This window comes from Somniosus microcephalus, chromosome 5 (assembly GCF_052327205.1).
Source record: "Somniosus microcephalus isolate GS21.2 chromosome 5, FLI_Smic_1.0, whole genome shotgun sequence".
NCBI lineage: Eukaryota > Metazoa > Chordata > Chondrichthyes > Squaliformes > Somniosidae > Somniosus > Somniosus microcephalus.
This window is the reverse complement of record NC_140991.1, coordinates 253150175-253171922: the sequence shown is the minus strand read 5'-3', so window position 1 is coordinate 253171922 and position 21748 is coordinate 253150175. Positions and strand designations below refer to the sequence as shown.

The following is a 21748-nucleotide window of genomic DNA, read 5'->3' as shown; positions in this document are numbered from 1 at the left end:
ATCATTACGAAGCCTTGAAATGCCAAGAGAGGACCATAAAGAATAACTCCCTCAGTCAACTAGTCCTGGGACTCAGTGAAGCAACCACTAACACTACTAACAATAACCAGCCCCAGGACAGTGACATCGTAGCAGAGAGAACTCGACCCAACACAATTGTCACTGAACAAAAGGAAAAATACCTGTCATATTGGGCAGAAACAACAAAAACCCAAAGCAAACTCAATTGCTACTTGGCCCTAAACAGACAATACAACATGGCTGAGTACCTGACCATGGTAAAGGATAAGAAACTGAGAAAAACCTTGACAAGGTACAGACTTAGCGAACATAGCCTAGCGATCGAAACAGGCAGACCAGGCTGCCAAGAGAGGACAGGATATGCTCTCACTGCAGTCAGGGAGTAGTGGAGACAGAGATGCACTTCCTCACAGCCTGTGGAAAATATCAGGGCATCAGGGAGAATTTCCACCAAAAATTCTCACAAATATGCCCTGAATTCAGAAATCTGAATGACAACCAAAAACTCCCATACCTACTGGGGGAGGAGAGCAGCTGTGTAGCACTGGCGGCACACTATGTTACAGCTTGCCATGAACAGAGGGACAACCAGTAAACCTAAGAAAAGAGTATATATAAATAATGCGAATGTATATTTATACTCAGGGATATACCTGTTTATACACTATGAATAGAACTGCGTTTATGTGTTCAACCATAAATGTATTTTGATGCTGTGGCAACATAAGATGTACCTTATCATGCCAATAAAGTGAATTGAAGGGAGAGAGAGAGAGAGAGAGAGAGAGAGAAAAAAAAATACTGGCTTGTCATGCACAATTGATCTGAAAAGTTATTTACCTCCTCTCAATGATACCAGTGTGACAGACCGGATGAAGGTCCCATGATGTACCGCCTCAGTACAGAAAGCAGTTGACACTCCACTCTAAATGGCAGATTTTAATAGGATTTTTTCTGGTTTTTTCTTTTACCATGTGAGGCTCAGTTCCAGAGGAATGGTGCAAGGGGGAGGGATTCAAATTCCTGGGACATTGGAACCAGTTCTGGGGCAGGTGGGACCAGTACAAACCGGACGGTTTGCACCTGGGCAGGACTGGGGCCGATGTCCTGGGGGAGTGTTTGCTAGTGCTCTGGGGGAGGGTTTAAACTAAAATGGCAGGGGGTTGGGAACCTGAGTAGGGAGACAGAGGAAAGGGAAACAAGGATAAAAGCAAAAGACAGGAAGGAGAAAAACAAAAAAGTTTCAGTCAAAGAAATCAAGGGTTTAAATCAAACATGGCCACAGTAAATAATAATTCTAAAAGGTCTAAGAACGTTAAAAAAACACGCCCGAAGGCTTTGTGTCTTAATGCGAGGAGCATTCGTAATAAGGTGGATGAATTAGCTGCGCAAATAGAGGTAAATGAATATATGATATGATTGGGATTATGGAAACATGGCTCCAGGGTGGCCAAGGCTGGGAACTCAACATCCAGGGGTATTCAATATTCAGGAAAGATAGGCAAAAAGGAAAAGGTGGTGGGGTAGCATTGCTAGTTAAAGAGGGGATTAACCCAATTGTAAGGAAGGATATTAGCTCTGATGATGTGGAATCTGTATGGGTAGAACTGAGAAATACCAAGGGGCAGAAAACATTAGTGGCAGTGGTACATAGACCTCCAAACAGTAATGCGGAGGTTGGGGATGGCATTAAAAGGGAAATTAGAGAAGCGTGCAATAAGGGCACAGCAGTCATCATGGGTGACTTTAATCTACATATAGATTGGGCTAACCAAATTAGTAACAATACTGTGGAGGAGGAATTCCTGGAGTGTATACGGGATGGTTTCCTGGACCAATATGTCGAGGAACCAACTAGCGATCAGGCCATCTTAGACTGGGTATTATGTAACGAGAAAGGATTAATTAGCAATCTTGTTGTGCAAGGCCCCTTGGGTCGGAGTGATCATAATATGATAGAATTCTTCATTAAGATGGAGAGTGAAGTCGTTGACTCAGAGACTAGAGTCCTGAATTTAAATAAAGGAAACTACGATGGTATGAGACGCGAGTTGGGTAGGACTGATTGGGGAATGTCACTCAAAGGGTTGACGGTGGATAGGCAATGGCAAACATTCAAAGGTCGCATGGATGAACTACAGAACTTGTTCATCCCAGTTTGGCATAAAAATAAAACAAAAAATGTGACTCAACAGTGGCTAACGAGGGAAATTAGAGACAGCATAAGATCCAAGGAGAGGACATATAAATTGGCCAGAAAAAGCAGTAAACCTGAGGATTGGGAGCAGTTTAGGATTCAACAAAGGAGGACAAAGGGATTAATTAAGAGGGGGAAAATAGAGTATGAGTGTAAGCTTGCAGGGAACATAAAAATTGGCTGTAAAAGTTTTTATAGATATGTGAAGAGAAAAAGATTGGTGAAGTCAAGCGTAGGTCCCTTGCAGTCAGAATCAGGGGAATTTATAATGGGGAACAAAGAAATGGCAGACCAATTAAATACATACTTTGGTTCTGTCTTCACAAAGGAGGACACAAATAACCTCCCAGAGATGTTGGGGAACATAGGGTCTAATGAAAGGGAGGAACTGAAAGAAATCAGTATTTGTAGGGAATTGGTGTTAGGGAAATTGACGGGATTGAAGGCCGATAAATCCCCAGGGCCTGATAATCTACATCCTAGGATACTTAAGGAAGTGGCCCTAGAAATAGTTGATGCATTGCTGGTCATCTTCCAAAATTCAATAGACTCTGGAACAGTACCCATAGATTGGAGGGTAGCTAATGTTACCCTACTGTTCAAAAAAAGGTGGTAGAGAGAAAATGGGGAATTATAGACCAGTAAGCCTGACATCGGTAGTGGGGAAAATGCTAGAGTCCATTATAAAAGATGTAATAGCAGAGCACTTGGAAAACAGTGACCGGATTGGACAAAGTCAACATGGATTTACAAAAGGTAAATCGTGCTTGACTAATCTACAGACTAGATGCAGGAAGGATGTTCCCGATGGCAGGGGAGTCCAGAACCAGGGGTTACAGTCTAAGGATAAGGGGTAAGCCATTTAGGACAGAGATGAGGAGGAATTCCTTCAACCAGAGTGGTGAACCTGTGGAATTCTCTACCACAGAAGGCAGTTGAGGCCAATTCATTAAATATATTCAAGAAGGAGTTAGATATATTTAAGGCTAAAGGGATCAAGGGATATGGAGAGAAGGCAGGAACAGGGTACTGAATTTGGATGATCAGCCATGATCTCACTGAATGGCGGAGCAGGCTCGAGGGGCCGAATGGCCTACTCCTATCTTCTATGTTTCTAGTTCAGAATGATACACAGTCAAAATCTGATGAGCACAGTGGCTAATATCACCAATTGCCATGGACCCGGAGGGGGTAGAAATCGAAAGAGGCAGGGTTGGGCTGGAAGAAGGCGACCAGAGGATGAGGGCTCAGGGAAGAAAGCAGACTGGCGAATAGGGGTTTGGAAAAGGATCTAGGGAATGGGGACTGGGAGCTTAGAGCTTGTGTGGGGGACAAATGGAAACGGGGTTGTGGGGAGTTGGAGACTGTGCACAACATTTCCTGCAGCAACGCCGTGAGTGGGACCGGCACCAAGGAGCATCCAGTAAAGAGTGAAATCTGGGGACTTTCGGGATAAATAGTGAAAGATAGTTTCCACTGGTGTGCGGATGGAGAACAACGGTACGGAGACTGCGCATTCTCACCGTGTACATGGGGAGCTGTATGGAGTGTTGGCCCATAGTACTGCTTTGGAGCTAGGAGGAACACTCCAACTCCCCCCATATTATACAGAAGGGGAAGTAATAAACATCCTCAACCCTTTTAGGACCACTGTAGAACTGGCGAACTAGTCGAAGATTGCTCCACCTAGTTTTTCCACATATTTTGCAGAAGGGTCCCGAAACAGGTGCAGGACCCTTCTTTGCACATTTATGTTGATCCAACACCGATTTCAGGCAGCCGCCAGGTACACCTGAAGTCAGAGAGGACCAATATGGGGGCAGCCATGCACTGGTACAGATTAGGTGAAGGACCTTGTGCCCAGAAATGGTATATATTGTGCCCAAAAACAGACAAAAATCACAGATCAGTTTCTATCCCAGTGTGTCCAAATAACTTTTGCTGAATGTGGCCCATACAAAGTACCAGGATATTGGATCAGGCCCACCATGTAAATTGAGTTTGAAACCCCTGCCTTAGCCCAAATGTTCATACCAAAATTTCCATCTTTCTGCGGTGTTAAGCTATCGATCACCGATACATTAATATAGGAAGTAGCAACATTTTCCTGTCTCCATGTTTGACATTTTGTCTCATTATTCTTCCAATTCCAACCTGAAATTTTCATGGCTAAAAAAAGTCACATACATGTGGGGGAATTTAATGAAGTTGCTTGAATTAATGACAAATCTTATTAAACTCTGAGCTCAGACACCAAGATAATGGATTTTGACAGTTTAATTTCCTCTGCCACCAAGTTAGTCTCTCTGCTGGTTGGGCTATCAAATGTTAATCTAAACTGTGACAGAAAAAAAAAAGTTGGGCGGATCACAAAAAACACAACTAGGGCAAACCAAAACGTCAATCACCTAACTGGCTTTGAAAGAAAAAAAAAAGACAGCCTCGAGAGCCAATTATGAAACGATTAAGTTGTACAGAACCCAGCTGGGCACAATACAGAAGAAGGCGACGGAGAAAAGCAGGCAAGAAGTTATTAAATAAAATCATTTGCTCTTTTTTACTTAACAGTGAAGGTTAAAATAGTGTATTTAAACTTTACAGTAATTAAACTGTTGTCAGTCCCCCTCCCTCAAAGAAGCATCAAGAGTTTTAAAACTGCTGGCGTCATGAAATATAAAATCACTCAATAACAGATCCAGGCACCGCTCAAGCAAGTCCATCTGGGTAAAGAGATCCCCAAACTCCAGAAATTCAACCCAGTAGTCTCCATCCTCCCCAATAAATGTTCTGCTCAAAATACTCCAGCAAAAAATAAAGTAACCCTAAATGTAACTTTTAGTCCAAACCCCAAAACAGATTTTATGAAATGAGGGGTGGGGGCAGGGTGTGTTCCAGAGGGTGCTGCACTGATACGACGACACTGGGGCACTCTATGGATTATTCCTCGGAGAATCAAAGACTGTAAAGAATCACACCCTTTAAGAAAAATTCTAAAATGTTTTAAATTGCTCAAATTAGGTTTAGACCTCCCACAGTAACAACCACAAAAAGTCATTCCATATAACCGATATTTTTATAGATCATATAGCACAGAGGGCAGCCATTCGAACCACTGTGCCTATGCTGGCTCAATTAGTCCCACTCCTGCCCTTTCCCCATAGCACTGCAAATCTTTTCTTTTCAAGTATATATCCAATTTCATTTTTGAAGTTACTATCGTTCCAGATCACAACAATTCATTGAGTAAAAAAAAGTCTCATCTCCCTTCTGGATCTTTTGCCAATTATCTTAAATCTTTGTCCTCTGGTTACCGACTCTCTTGCCACTGGAAACTCTTATTTACTCGATCAAAACACCGCTATTAAATCTCCCATTAACTGTCTCTGCTCCAAGGAGACCAGTTCTTGCAGAATGGGCAGTTAAATGGCAAATAAACTAAGATAAATGTGAGGTGATGCAATTTGGTAGGAAAAACAGAAACATCACCTACAACTTAGAAAATAAAAACTGAATAAGGTAGAAGAGCAAAGGGACCTAGGGATACAGGTGAACAAAATCATTAAAAGCAGCATTGCAGGTCAGCAAAGCAATTAAACATGTTAAAGCACTGGGATTTTAAGAACATAAGAAACAGGAGCAGGAGTAGGCCATTTGGTCCCTCGAGCCTGCTTCAATAAGATCATCTCCACTTTCCCCATATATCCAAAAATCTGTTTTGAATATACTCAACGACTGAGCCTCCACAGCCCTCTGAGGTAGAGAATTCTAAAGATTCACCACCCTCCAAGTGAAGAAATTTCTCTGCATCTCAGTCCTAAATGGCCGACCCCTTATTCTGAAACTATGATCCCTGGTTCTAGACTCCCCAGCCAGGGGAAACATCCTGCCTGCATCTACCCTGTCAAGCCCTGTAAGAATTTTGTATGTTTCAATGAGATCACCTCTCATTCTTCTAAATGCCAGAGAATATAGGCCTAGTCTACTCAATCTCTCCTTACAGGACAATCCCCCTGTCCCAGGAACTAGTCTGGTGAACCTTCGTTTCACTCCCTCTATGGCAAGTATATCCTTCCTTAGGTAAGGAGACCAAAACTGTACACAATACTCCAGGTGTGGTCTCACCTGGGCCCTATATAATTGCAGTAAGACATCTTTACTCATACTTAAATCCTCTTGTAATAAAGGCCAACATACCATTTGTTTCTAGGGTTATAGAATTCAAAAGTAGTGAAGCTATAGTGAACTTGTATAGGACCCTGGCCAGGCCGCACTTAACATTAACTCAAATACTTCATTTATATTGAGTGTAAAGTTAATGGCACATTTCAAACCCCAGTGTCCTCCACACAATGCTGCATCACACACGCCCATAGCATGAGTTTGGATTGCTTTTCAAATACGATTACTGTAATGGAGACCCTCCAGTCAAACAGCATGATGTTTTAAGAGTATATAGGACTTAAGTGTGAATTGATAAGGGGATATTTAAAAAGGAATTCCCAGTAACTCAGGATCAGCAGGCCATGCAGCTCCAAGCTTACTCCACCATTCAATAGATCATGGCTGATCTATACACATCATTGTATTTATTATAGCATCTTTAATGTAGTAAAACGCCCTAAGTCGCTTCACAGGAGTATGAAGACAAAAAATGACACTGAGCCACACAAGGAGAAATTAGGGCAGAGGACCAAAATCTTGGTCAAAGAGGTAGGTTTTAAGGAGCATTTTAAAAAGGGAGGAAAGAAAGGTAGAGAGGCGGAGAGGTTTACGGAGCGAATTCCAGAGCTTTGGGCCTAGGCAGCCGACGGCATGGTCACCAATGGTTGAATTATTATAATCAGGGATGCTGAAAAGGGCAGAATTTAGAGGAGTGCAGATATCTCGGGGGGCGGGGGTTGGGGGTAGTTGTGGGGCTGGAGGAGATTAGAGATAGGGAGGGGCGAGATCATGGAAGGATGTGAAAAATAAGGACTAAAATTTTTAAAGTCGAGGCGTTGCTTAACTGGGAGCCAATGTAGGTCAGCAACCACAGGGGTGATGGTTGAACGGGACTTGGTGCGAGCCAAGACACGGGCAGCAGCGTTTTGGATGACCAAGTTTACGTCGGAGGCCAGCCAGGAGTGCGTTGGAAGTGTCAAGTCTAGAGGCAACAGGCATGGATGAGGGTTTCAGCAGCAGATGAGCAGAGGTAGGGGTGGACTCTGGCGATGTTACGGAGGTGGAAATAGGTGGTCTTAGTAATGCCGTGGATATGTGGTCAGCAGCTCATTTCAGGGTCATATATGACACCAAGGTTGCAATAGTCTGGTTCAGCCTCAGACAGATGCTAGGGAGAAGAATGGAGTCAGTGGCTAGGGAACAGGGTTTGTGGCAGGGGCCGAAGACAACGGCTTCGGTCTTTCCAATATTTAATTGGAAAAAATTTCCGCTCAACCAGTACGGAATGTTGGACAAGCAGTCTGACGATTTAGAGACCATGGATGGGTTGCGAGAAGTGGCGGTGAGGTACAGCTGGGTGTCGTCAGCGTACGTGGAAACGGACGCTGTATTTTTGGATGATGTCGCCAAGGGGCAGCATGTAGATGAAAAATAGAAGGGGGCCAAGGATAGATCCTTGGGGGATACCAGAGGGAATGATGCAGGAGCGGGAAGAGAAGCCACCATAGGTCAGAGTCACAACGGCACAGGAGACCATTCGGCCCATCGAGCCCATGCCGGCTCTCTGCAGAGCGATCCAGTCAGTCCCATTCCCCCGCTCCATCCCTCTAGCCCTGCAAGTTTATTTCCCTCAAGTGCCGATCCAGTCTCCTTGAAAACATTGAGTATCTCCGCTTCCATCACATCCGTCGGCAGCGAATTCCAGGTCCTCACCACTCGCTGTGTAAAAAAGTTCCCTCACGTTCCCCCTGTATCTCTTGCCCAAAACCTTAAATCTGTCCCCTAGTCCTTGTGCCATCAACTAGTGGGAACAGCCTTTCCCATCTAGCCTATCCAAATCTTGTAAACCTCTCCAAATCACCCCTCAACCTCCTTTGCTCTAATGAAAACAAATCCAGCTTCTCCAACCTGTCCTTGTAGCTAAGATCCTCCATCCCCAGAACCATTCTGGTAAATCTCCTCTGCACCCTCTCAAGGGCCTTCACATCCTTCCTAAAGTGTGGTGACCAGAACTGGATGCAATACTCCAGTTGTGGCCTAACCAGCACTTTATAAAGGTTCAGCATAACTTCTCTACTTTTGTACTCAATACCTCTATTTATGAAGCCCAAGATCCCATATGCTTTGTTAACCACTTTCTCAATATGTCCTGCCACCTTCAGGGACCTATGCACATTAACTCCTAGGTCCTGCACGCTTTTTAAAACTGTGCCATTAAGTGTATATTGCCTCTCTGTTCCTTCTGCCAAAATGCATCACCGCACACTTCTCTATTAAATTCTATCTGCCACTTGTCTGCCCATTCTGCTAGCCTTTCTATGTCCTGTTGCAGTTGATTGATGTCATCACTGTTTGCCACACCCAAGTTTGGGGTCATTGGCAAATTTAGAAATTCTACTCTATTCCAATATCCAGGTCATATCTCTCAAAAAAGTGGCCCCAGCACTGACCCTTGAGGAACACCACTGTCCACCATCCTCCAGTCTGAAAAACAGCCATTTACTACAACTCGCTGTTTTCTGTCCTTAAGCCAATTCCTTATCCAAGCCGTCACTGACCCACCTATTCCATGAGCCTCAATTTTGTTAACCAGCTTTCTATGTGGTACTTTGTCAAACGCCTTCCGAAAATCCACGTAGACAACATCCATTGCATTCCCTTCATCAAAAATTCAATTAGTCAAACACGATCTTCCTTTTACAAACTAGTGTTGGCTTTCCTTAATTAGCTTAAATCTCTCCAAATGCCCGTTAATTTTTTCCTTGATTATTGTTTCTAAAACTTTACCCACCATTGATGTTAAACTGGCTACGATTAGATAGATAAGAATGGAACCAGGCAAGTGCAGTCCCACCCAGCTGGACGACAGTGGAGAGGCATTGGAAGAGGATGGAGTGGTCAATGGCTGCAGATAGGTAGAGAAGGCTGAGGGATAGTTTACTTTTGTCAGCCACAAAGGAGGTCATTTGGGACTTTAATAAGAGCCGTTTTGGTATTGTGGTGGGGCAGAAACCTAATTGGAGAGATTCAAACATGGAGTTCCAGGAAAGATGGGCACAGATTTGGGACATCATGTTCAAGGACTTGAGAGGAAAGGGAGGTTGGAGATGGGGCAGTAGTTTGCAAGGACAGAGGGATCGAGGGTTGAGTTTGGGGGGGGGGGGGGGGGGGGGTGGTGATGACGGCAGATTTGAAGGAGGGGGGGACAGTACCGGAGGAGAGAGAACCGTTAACAATGTCAGTCAACATGGGAGCCAGAAAAGGAAATTGGGTGGTCAGCAATTTGTGGGAATAGGGTCTCATGGACAAGATGAGTGTGGAGAAGTAATGAGGGGAGATCGGAGAGAAACTGGAGAATGATGAGAGTTCAGGGCTAGGGCAGGGGGGAACCTTAGAGGAGGTTTGGCCTGATGGGCTAGGGGAAGGAAGGGATGTGGCAGAGGCAGCATAGCCTCCATTTACACACCTTAGCCCCATATCCCTTGATACCATTACCAAACAAAAATCTATCAATCTCAGTCTTGAAAGCTCAACTGCCCCAGCATCCATAGCCATTTTTCATTGGGGTGGTGGTGGGGGGAAATAAAGAGAATTTCTACTGCCGTGTGAAAAAGTGCTTCCTTATTTTCCTCCTAAATAAATAGCCTAGCTCTAATTTTAAGATTATATCCCCTCATTCTTGATTTCCCCAGAGGAAAGAGGTTCTCTGTATCTACCCTATCGAATCCTCACTGGCATTTTGTTTCCCAACGACACTTTCCACCACCCCCTCCTGGCACTGATCAGATTCTGTTGCTGCCCCAAGGGTGGGAAGTCCTGATCTTGCAAAACTATTGAGAATTCCTGCCACTGCAAAGTTCCATCCTCTACAGCTTCTGCAGCAGGTCAGTGCCCGGAAAGGACTCTTTTCTTCATCCTAGTGGATTAAAAATTGTACATGCTTGTGAATGACTGGCAAAGCCCCGGTCCACAACAGCACTGGATAAAGCCACATACCTGAACTTTGTGGTGGCATTTGTGACAGCAGTGTTGAACTCTGCTACTGGCACACCCCTTGCAGCTACTTGGGGAGCAAACAATGCTGCTGGATAAACGATTGATGATGTCCCAACCTAAGAAAACAATTTCAAGATTTATGCAAGTATACAACCTCATTTGCATTGTATTAAAACCAGAGTAAGACCATTTGTGCAGAAATTTATTTCATAGGACAAGCTGCTAGACCTTCCCTCGATTGTGATTTTAATCAGCGGATAAGATTAAAGTGGCCAGTTTTATTAAGAAGCTGTTCAAGCGTATTTAAAGTAGTATAAGAAACCCAACCCAAAAAGATACTTCTGAACAAAAACCACCATGGCAGGTCTGCATTCTTTGATCAGAAGCATTCACATACAAAGCCCAGTTCACCAACTGGAATACAACAGGAAGGAAATCACATGAGAAGCGTCACCGAAGTAGATTACATCATAATGCCACCTACGTAATCTTTTCCTCCCAACCAGTACCAGAGAAAAGTGAATACTCATGTAATGTACAAGTTGTAGCAATAACTCTTTTTTCCCTGAAAAGGGGCAGAGCTGGGAGGGTGCACAATATATAATGGATATTTCAACAGAAGAAAAAAAGTGAGGATTGCTCCAAATGGGTGCTTTAAGTGTTTACATGCTGCAGTAAAAATACATCCGAAACAAAAGTTTGATGTAAAATAAGCTCCAGCAGGCTGTCAATGAGTTGTATATGAAGAAGCCTATTGTCAAAACCCACCACCCCAGTGGTGTGGTTCAAAATTAAAGACTTCTAAAGACCAAGTTAGAGTGAATGAGTGAGTGACTGTTCCACCACACCTTTGGTTTCTTGATGGCACTAGCCCACCTGGCTTCATGACTGCTCTCTACCTCGCAACTTCGTGCCTTGATGCAGAATTACAGGTTGCTTCTGAACTGACTAACCAGACTACAAGAGAAAGCCACGCTACACTGCAACAGTGTCCAAGGTAGTCAGAGAATCTGTGACAAGCCTAAGGCAACCTTAATGTATACAAGCCTTCATTAAGGTGTTAGCAATGTTCCCGTTAAGCTGCGCAGCAGTCTAGAGGTCCTGCGCAGGCCACTCACCAGCTTTACAATGTTAATAGCCGCGCATGCGCGAAAAATTGAATGGGCCCGCAGCCAGTTAAAGGGCCCACACATGCAAAAAATAAATTACAGGGAACATTGGGGGTTACTCCAACATAGACAATTGATTTCCAAAAAGTTACACAATTTGGGAATTCAGAAGTGGTTTTCTTGTTAAGCCAATTCTAAATATGTCTGAACCAAGATTCTGTTTAATTCTAATATCAATTTTTCTGCTTTATAATAAGTGATTATAAAGCCATGGTTCCTGCCTGAAATTTCTTTAGGAAAAGAGCCCATTAAGTTAAATGTAAAATTAAACCTTAGAGATAAAGATACTAAGGGAACCAAGGGATATGGGGATAGTGTGGGAGGGTGGAGTTGAGTTAGAAGGTCAGCCATGATCTTATTTGAATGGCGGAGCAGGCTCAAAGGGCCGAATGGTGTATTCCTACTCCTATTTCTCATGCTCTATTCTTATTTCCCCAAATTAAAAAGTGTAAAATCACTTGCACCTTTCTGCTAGTCTGTGTTTTAAAATAAACCTTAAGGATGGCCAAACACATGAGTGAATGGCTCTTCTGGTGACCTCACTCAAAAATGAGGGATTTCAGTGAAGAATAGAATACCCGACAACTTCTGGTATGCACGGTCAGCGAGAATTCCCAGTAGAGTGTAGGATAGAAATAGAATGCACCATCTACTCTGCCATCAGTATGCCAGAATTACAATCTTAGTGGAGTACTCCTTGTTGCACCAGCAAGTTTTTTTTCATTTCCTACATCAGCCATTTTTTGTAGCCAAAGTGAGATTGCCAATATGCAACAAACTGGGGGCAACTCTGCTATCAATCCACACCCACTAGCAATTTGGTTGAGACCACCCAAACCATTTCATTTAGGATTTTTTCCTCTCTTTTCTTACAACCATAAAAGGAAGAGTCATACATTCCATCAGTCTAGGCTGGATTCAAATGCAGATCTTAGGTGGTAAAAAGGACAGACTGCAACTCCAATCAATCACTCAACATTTCTTGTAGGCTTTTCTGTGCTAGATCTCAGTTTTAGAAGTTGGAGACTAGGATCCCACAGTACATGATCCACAGGATACAGACTGCTGGTGTTAGACAACTCTAGCCTGGGCAATAAAGACTTCTGGTGTTGCATAGGAAGCTGCAGTTTGTGGTAAAAATGTTACATTAAAAAAAAGTCCCAGCTGTTTATAGCTGGCACGTTCATGTGAATGTGATCAGTCCACTATATGGGATGTATAATGCCACATACAACAGCCATCACAGGGATAGAGCAGTAAAGTGGAGCTGATGTAAAAGTTCAGCCATGATCTTACTGAATGGCAGAGCAGGCTTGAGGGTGGCATGGTGTACTCTTGCTCCTATTTATGCTCTTATCACGTGCTAAACTAAGTTGTTCTCACCGATACTACAGTATTTTTCAGTTGCCCTCACTAGGGGTATTTATCTCAGGCAAGTGCCCAGGAGAATCTCTGAATGTGGCACCTTTTTGAAAATGTTTCGAACAAGTTTCAGCCCAAGTTAGAGGGAGAGTCTGTGGCTCCAGCAAACTGGCAGATCAGTGACAGGTAAAAAATCCCTTGGAGAAAACCTGCTGGCTCCCAGCCAGAGGAATCATAGAATGGCCGCCTTCCGTGCTGTAACCATTCGGCCAGTCAAGCCCGTGCCGACTCTCAGCAAGAGCACTTCAGCTAATCCCATTCCCCTGCCCTTTCCCAGTCGATGTTTTTCCTTCAGATACTTATCCAACTCCCTTTTGAATGGGAAGATCAAGTCTGCCTCCACCACCCTTTCAGGCAGTGCAGTCTAGATCTTATCCACTCGCTGCGTAAAAAAGTTTCTTATGTCGCCTTTGGTTCTTTTGCCAATCATCTTAAATCTGTGTCCTCTGGTTCTCGACCCTTCTGCCAATGGGAACAGTTTCCCTCTATCTACTCTGTCCAGACCCCTCATGATTTTTAGCACCTATCAAATCTCCTCTGCTCCAAGGAGAACCCCAGCTTCTCCAGTCTATCAACATAACTGAAGTCCCTCATTCTTGGAATCATTCTAGTAAATCTTTTCTGCACCCTTTCCAAGGCCTTCACATCCTTCCTAAAGTGTGGTGCCCAGAATTGGACACAATACTCCAGTTGGGGCCGAACCAGTGTTTTCTATAGGTTCATCAGAGTTTCCACAAGTATGCTATACCTCTTTATGAAGCCCAGGATCCTGTAAGCCTTTTTAACTGCTTTCTCAACCTGCCCTGCCAGCTTCAATGATTTGTGCATATATACCCCCAGGTCTCTGTTCGTGCACCCCCTTTAGGATTGTACCATTTCGTTTATATGTCCTCTCCTCCGTCTTTCTACCAAAATGTATCACTTCACACTTTTCTGCGTTAAATTTCATCCCCAACGTGTCCGCCCATTCCACCAGCCTGTCTATGTCCTGTTGAAGTCTATTACTCTCTTCCTCACTATACTTCCAAGTTTTGTGTCATCTGCAAATTTTGAAATTGTGCCCTGTACACCCACGTTCAAGTCATTAATATATGTACAGGAAACTTTCGTTTAACCAGAGGTTAAATGTCCGGAAAGCTCTATCCACCGGCAAAATTCAGGAGTCGGTTCAGATAAGTTTTTTTACTTCTCGTTGCTTTTTTTCCTCCAATCGTGGCTCTGCAAGGTCTAGCTGAAGCTGTTGCTTAGCTAGATGCTTGCAAGCTACGCCGACTGTTTTGAAGCACAGGGTTTGTTGCTTCACACGGAGCTCAGAAGCTCCATATGTTTTAACATTAGCGCTGGTTTCTCCGGCAGTTTTGATGGAATGGCAACAGCTCGGTCCCGTCAGTGCTGGATACCAGAAAGTTTCCTGTATCAAGTAAAGCAGTGGTCCTAGAACCGACCCCTGGGAAACACCATTGTATACCTTCCTCCAGTTGAAAAACAACCGTTCACCACTACTCTCTGTTTCCTGTCAGAGCCGATTCCATATCTATGCAGCCACTGTCCCTTTTATTCCATGGGCTTCAACTTTGCTGGCGAGCCTATTATGTGGCACTTTGTCAAACGTCTTTTGGAAATCCATGTACACCACGTCAACCGCATTACCCTCATCAAACCTCTTATCTCATCAAAAAACCTCAATCAAGTTGCTTAAAGCACGATTTGCCTTAAACAAATCCGTGCTGGCTTTCCTTAATTAATCCACGCTGGCTTTCCTTAATTAATCAACACTTGTCCAAGTGACTGTTAATTTTGTCCCTGTTTCTAAAAGCTTCCCCACTACCGAGGTTAAACTGACTGGCCTGTAGTTGCTGGGTTTATTTTTACACCCTTTTTTGAACAAGGGTGTAATATTTGTATTTCTCCAGTCCTCTGGCACCACCCCCGTATCTATGAACGACTGGAATATTATGGCCAGTACCTCCGTGATTTCTGCCCTCAGAAATCTGCAATGCTGACATCAGTCATTGGCTTACTAATAAAACACGACTCCGGACTTTTCTGCCCGAAATAAACAGAGCAATTAAGATGCTATAACTGGCAACTTGATCCATGCAAATGGTTAATGGTTTTTGCTGATGTAAGTGATTGCCCATTTTAAAGGTGTATGTAAAGTGGTGGGGACTCTAACATTTTCTTTTTCCTCAAGTTTCTCCTTTCCCCTCCTGAAGGTATTCACTCCTTGCAACAGGTTCCTGGTCACCAGTATGTATGTCACCCATGTGAGCCTCAACCACAGGACGTTGGCAGGCTAATTGCTTCACAGCTAAGCCCAATACCAAGCAGGAACTGGAACCCTGACCGATTTTTCCTTCCTTCACCTAGAAGTACTGATGCAAACAGTGGCACCCTGACTATTACTCAGATGCACTGTTAAAAACACTGCTACTGGGCCGAGTTAAGTCTGTTATTAGGGACAGTGACAGAGCACTTAGACAAATATGAACTGATCAGAGAACCAGCATGGATTTGTAAGAGGATAAGTCATGCCTAACCAACCAGGTTTCATTTTTCTTTTGAGGTCACTAAAGTAGTAGATAAACGAGTGTCTATAGATGTCATTTATAGACTTTCAGAAGACTGTCTTTTGTCTCCACTGGCCTATTACCATCTCGTCTGGTTTTGAATACCTTTTAATGTCTCTCTTACTTCTTTTGTTCGATCACAGCCCTGCCTTCAATCTATTTTATTTCCTTTCCAGTTTTGAAAAAGGGTTTCGACCTGAAACGTCAACTGAAATTTCTCTCCACGGATGTTGCCTGACCTGCTGAGTTTTTCCAGCATTTTCAGTTGTTATTTCAGATTTCCAGCATCTGCAGTATTTTGCTATCATAATCAATATGTACTCCAATTGGCAGAATGTGACTAGTGGTGTCCCCCAGGGATCAGTGCTGGGGCTTCAACTTTTCACACCATTTATAAATGATTTAGCTGAAGGAAGAGAGCACTGTACATCCAAGTTTGCTGATGGCACCAAGTTAGGTGGCACAGTAAATAGTGTAGATGAGAGCAGAAAGTTGAAATGGGCTATTGATAGACTAAGTGAGTGGGCAAAACTGTGACAGATGGCATTCAACTTGGGGAAGTGCAGGTCATCCACTTTGGACCCAGAGTATTTTCTAAATGGAGGGAAGCTAGGAACTGTAAAGGGAGAGAAATTTACAGGTCCATGTACAGAAATCACAAAGCCAGTGGACAGGCAAAAAATAATTTACAAAAGACTATTGGGGTGGAAGTTATGCTACAGTTGTATAAAGTATGGATTACTGCATTCATTTCTGGGCACTGCACCTCAGGAAGGATATATTGGCAGAAAATACTGGAAATACGCAGGTCAGCCAGCATCTGTGGAGAGAGAAAGAATTAACAGTTCGGGTCAATGACCTTTTGCCAGAACAGTCATCGAACTGAAACGTTAACTCTCCACAGATGCTGCCTGACCGGCTGAGTATTGCTAACATTGTTTTTTTTCCAGATTTCCAGCATCTGCAGTATTTTGCTTTCATAAGGAGATATTGGCCTTGGAGGGAGTGCAGTGCAGATTCACCAGAATGATAGAGTTAAAAGGGTTAAATTATGGAGGATAGGTTGCATAGACTAGGCTTGTATTTCCTTGAATATACAAGATTAAGGGCTGGTCTAATTGAGGTTATTACGATTAAAGGAGTCGTCGATAGGGTAGAGATACTATTTCTTCTGGAAGAGTCTAAAGAGTCTAGAGGAAAGGGCATAACCTTAAAATTAGAGCATGGCCATTCAGGGGTGATGTCAGGAAGCAATTCTTCACAAAGGGTAGTGGAAATCTGGAACTCGCCCTCAAAAAGCGGTTGAGGCTCGGTCAATTGAAAATTTCAAAAGAGATCAATAGCTTTGTTTGGCAAGGGATATGGAACCAATGCAAGTACATAGTGTTATGATACAGATCAACCATGATCTAATTGAATGGTGGAACAGGCTTGAGGGGCTGAATGATCTACTCCTGTGTTCCCAAGTCCAAGAAATGATTTATATTTAGTTTGTGTCTCAGCTCTCTCAAATGTCAATCTTAAGTCTTCACAGGACTGTTAGTTTGAATTTTCAATTATTCTCCTCCCCATTTTAGTTCAGTAAAACAACAGGATGTACCTGCTCTGTTGTGGCTCAATATTCACTGGATAAACCCACTGAGCCATCAGGAAAGTGCACAGAATATGTATCAAGATGAAATACTGTACAGTGACATCATTGTTGACCAGTTCACGGACTTCCCTAGCAGAAACAAAGGGGGCCAGCAAAGCATGTTCCAGGAAATTTTAGTTCCAGTTTGCAATGGCTTAAAAGATGGGTAAGTAATACCAGATTCAAAAACCCTGTTGGCACTGATGGCCACCTGTAGAGGTTGTTTTTCCAAGTCCCCTTTGTAACACAAGAGATATGGGTAGGAGAGAGCACATATGTGTTTCATCCTTCAATAAAGAGCTTCCCAAATAGGGAATGAACAAAGGAAGCCCTTGGTTTGTAGCAGATATCTGTTAAGTCCTGGGGCATTCCAAGATCAACGATGTTCTGTAGGATAATCAGTTTGATTCTGAAAGGACGATTGCTTCCACTTTGTATCAGTGTTTATTATCTTTCCCAGAGCCTAGAAGTTTGCACTACTGAATGTGGAAGATATTTCTCAAAGACACTTTCCTATTCAATAACTGGCCAGTCGGAGGAATAAAGCTCTTGGATAAGGTTATTTCATCATCCAAGCCAAGCAGTGGCATCGCATAATTTCATGGTGTCTTTGTGTTTGGAATTGATTTCAGTACAGGTAGACTACCCTTTATCCGAACTTCCGAAAACCGAAACCCTCTAAAAACCGAAGGTTTTTTCGTTCAGCGTAAGTCGTGCGCACGACTCCCCCCCCCCCCCCCAGCCCCTGCCGACCCCCGCCGACTTACGCTGAGCGTCAGCGTAAGTCGTGCGGACCCCCCCGCCGGCCCCCCCGCCGACCCCGACTGACTTACGCTGAGCGCCAGCGTAAGTCGTGCGCACGACCCCCACCCCGCGGACCCCGCCGACCCCCCCGCCGACCCACCTTCCGAAATCCGAAATTCTCCGAAAACCGAAACACGGCTGGTCCCGAGGTTTTCGGATAAAGGATAGTCTACCTGTATTTAAATAAGCATGGTGGAAATTATAAGTGACACATACATTTCTAGGACAGGTTTCATTCTACTTTGTTGGTGTTAAAAAAAGTTAAGCCACTGAAATGTAGAGTCTCAGCAATCAGACTTCTGCATGATCAGCTACAAGTCACTTGTCACCATGCCAGTTAGTGAGTCACTTGCTCTTGCACTGGTCAACTGTTTTGTGCCAACAAACATTGGCTTATCATTTTCATTGAGTGGTGGGTCACATTCAGAAAACAATCCTGTCTGTGCAGTACCTTAAGAAAATATATACTTGCCAATAGACAAAGGTCACAGATCTCAAGTTCCTTGTTCACTTCCATCAGGATATCAGAATCTAGGGTCTCTCCAAACCACACCACATGTGGACGAAGTAGACCATTGCAACCAAACTCTTCACACCTAGAGACATTAAATAAAATGTTAAAGAACTTTTTTGGTAGAAAAGGAGTTTAATTTTCTCGTGTTTTGATGCTCCATTTGTAGAGAAAAGCTGTTCCATGCTCTCCAGATTGATTGGTAAACATCACCACAAATTAACAGATGGAAACCCAGCACATGGATAATTGCAAGGAAGAGCAGGACAGGACAGAACCCATGTCCAATCCTTAGTGATGCACCACTGTTGGGCCAGCAGTCCAGATCCCCTAAAACGGTACATTTTAAAAGCAATTACATTAAAACTACTTCCTTGTTGTGCATTTATAGCATGTTCCACACGTCCATCTATGAAGCATGGGACAGAGAGCAGAAACCAAACTTACCATGAGAAAATTTGGATCAAAGAAAAGCTTTTCACTATTGAACAATCTTCACATGCATCGACATATATCCAGTTTATTTAATCTGCCGAGGAAGGTGAACAACCTTCTACAGCTCTCACTATGCACAAAAAAGATATTTCAAGCATTTTGCAGGACAATAGACAATGTACGTACACAAAGCCAGACGGGAGGAGAAAGACTAAGGGGGAAAAATTGGGTAGTGTATGTCAGCGCCCTGAAAAAGTTAGTGTCCCTCCGCCGGAAATTACAGGAGACTTTGGTTTATCCGGAGGTTGTATGTCCAGAAACCTTGATCTACCGGCAGAAATCAGGAGCCGTTCTGTTAGGTTGTTTTTCTTCTCGTGGCTTTTTTTTCCCCCAACAGTCAGGCTTTGGAAAGTCTCTCTGAAGCTGTTGCTAAGCAACAGTGTTTGTCGTCAGATATGGAGATGAAAATCTCCGTATGCTTCAACATTAACTTTGTATGTCCGGCAGTTTTGATAGATCGGCAACAGCTTGATCCCGTCGGTGCCGGATATAACGTTTCCTGTAATTAGTAGCACCCCAAGCAGGAGGTGGTGCACTACTGGAAGCGCTCTACCTCCTTCTTGAGGCGCTACAACTGAAGATCGCAGCACTACGTGCAACAGCACCACGCGTGTCGGCACGTAGCACCACGTGCAGGCATTCGCCCCTGATTAAAGGGAGGGGCCTAGCGCTGTGCACACCGGGGCCCTGTTAGACCACTGGGGAGTGGGGCACCATGAAAACAGTCCGGCACTCAAGTGTGTTGGGCTAAGCAATTGCAGCCGGCACCCAGAAGAAAAAAAAAAAGGGGATGGGGCAGTTGCTAGCAGTCAGACCAAAATAAAATGGCCACCTGCCCCTTTTACTAGCACTGCCACCACAAAATTGCCCCCTGACCCTGTCGGACATATCGTCCGGCGATAGGTCAGGGGGCTTAAGCGGGGCACTGCGCACAGCGATGATGTCATTGCCAGCGGTGCAACGTCATGCTACTGCCGCTAACCTTCTGCTGAATTTCGCGGGAGGCGTTAGCGGCGCTGCGCCCAGGGATTTGTGCCCCATTAGCATCCCCGGGGGGTGTTAACAGGGCGCAAATCAACCCAATTTCCCCCCCCGCCCCAAGACTGCCAAGGTGGCAAAAACGCTGAGGAGTCTCAAGTAGATTTTTGAAGGCAGGAGTTGGCAAAGAGAATATGCTGAAAGAGGGAGGAAATCGTTGGAGGGCCTGCAAGTGGAGAGCCCAAAGTAGGCTGATGTTGGAGGACTAGTGCACAGAGAAATAGGACTGTAGATCATAGTGGTAGGAAGAAACAAAGTGACAGAACATTTGCTTAACACTTCAACAAGGTAAACATTACTAGCTACACAATTCAACCTTGATATGATCAACAAACCACAATATTTGCAGGACATGTGTCTATGATCTACAGTCCATTTAATAATCAAACATTCATCCAGCACTTTTGAAAAGGAGTCAACACCACAGAATTAACAATTTTAATTGTTTCTCGCAGAGCAGATAATTTCCTCCTCTGCCCTAATTTTTATCCTTCCCAGGTCATATATTGTTCCCCGGCTAATTGGCCAAGGAGGTGATACCCCAGGCCTCGGTCAATTCCATTCTTGTGGCATGCAAAAGCAGCAAGAGGTGCTCCGCCCTCCTTGCAGGCTCAACAGATATTACTATTCTGCAGCACAGCAAAGTGAAGCACAAAAGTGCTTAATCAGGACATTTGAAAACCACATTGATCTAAGCTTATATTAAACAAGTTACTGGGCCAGAAATTCAGGTCCCCACGGGTGAGTAGGCGCTGGGTACTCACGCGTAGGCCCAACGAAAGTGCCGGTTTCATGCATGCACTGCGCATGTGTGGGAAACCGGAACTTCCGTTCCCTTAAAGGAAGGGGTTCACAGGTCAAACGCATGCGCCAGGGAGGCAGCGCGTACGCCTGGAACTTCCATTTTTTTTATTTTTTAAAAACAGGCTTCTCCGGGAGGGTAAGTCTCCAGCAGCTACGCTTTTAAAAAGCAGTTGCAAGGCCTGCTTTATAGTTATTTTATTATATTAAAAATGTGATTTTTAATTTTTTTTTCTTGAAGTTTTAGTTATGTTTTGGGGCTGAACTGTATTCATAGATTTGATAGGTCTTCCTGTCAAATCTATGAATAGAGATTCCCTGCTACGATTTGCTCTCCATGGCCCACGTGATCCCAGGGGACGCTTCAAACTAACTGCGCCCCTGGGATACGCAAGCACAGCGTGCCAGTAGTTGCAGCAGGCCCAGGATCGGAATCCTACGCGGGCCCACAGCACAACGGCCGGCGCGCTAGGTAAGTGCAGGTCGGGGGCTTGCACCCACGGGAAGCCTCCGACCCAAATTTCTGGCCCAATATATTTCAAAGTTAACTCATTCTGGAAAGCAGAGAGACGTGACAAGATACTGTACAAGTGGAGCGCCTCCCCCCCCCCCCAAAAAAAATGTTCACTGGAGGAGTCAGTCAACACAGTGTGCAGTAAAAAAGTTTGAAATTTTAAAGTTTGGTATTTAGCAGTTACATTGGCTTTTTATATACAGTTCCATTAGGTGCAAAGTAATACATGCGTTCTATGATCACTGCACACACACACGGGTACAAACATTTCTACCTGGGAAGATTCTCAACTGGGATTTTGGCATCATCGGTAGTAGGATCTGGTGCACTAGAAATAAACACACATTTAAAAATATTATGGCAACACTTTTAGCTTCCTTCAAAACACTACTGTTTCTACACATTTAATGTATATC

The 21748-nt window shown here is 44.0% G+C and overlaps 1 protein-coding gene across 4 annotated transcripts in view; it reads right to left on the bottom strand.

Annotated features, from left to right (window-relative positions):
- The window catches only part of sirt5 (sirtuin 5), a 59590-nt gene that overhangs the window by 13982 nt on the left and 23860 nt on the right, over positions 1-21748 (bottom strand). For all 4 annotated transcript variants that reach the window (XM_085988814.1, XM_085988816.1, XM_085988815.1 and 1 more), the window contains exons 6-8: positions 21607-21660; positions 18446-18569; positions 10376-10491 (exon numbers count right to left, since the gene is read on the bottom strand). In XM_085988814.1, the coding sequence (XP_085844940.1) occupies positions 10376-10491; positions 18446-18569; positions 21607-21660 (294 nt within the window). The remainder of the gene's footprint in view (positions 1-10375; positions 10492-18445; positions 18570-21606; positions 21661-21748) is intronic.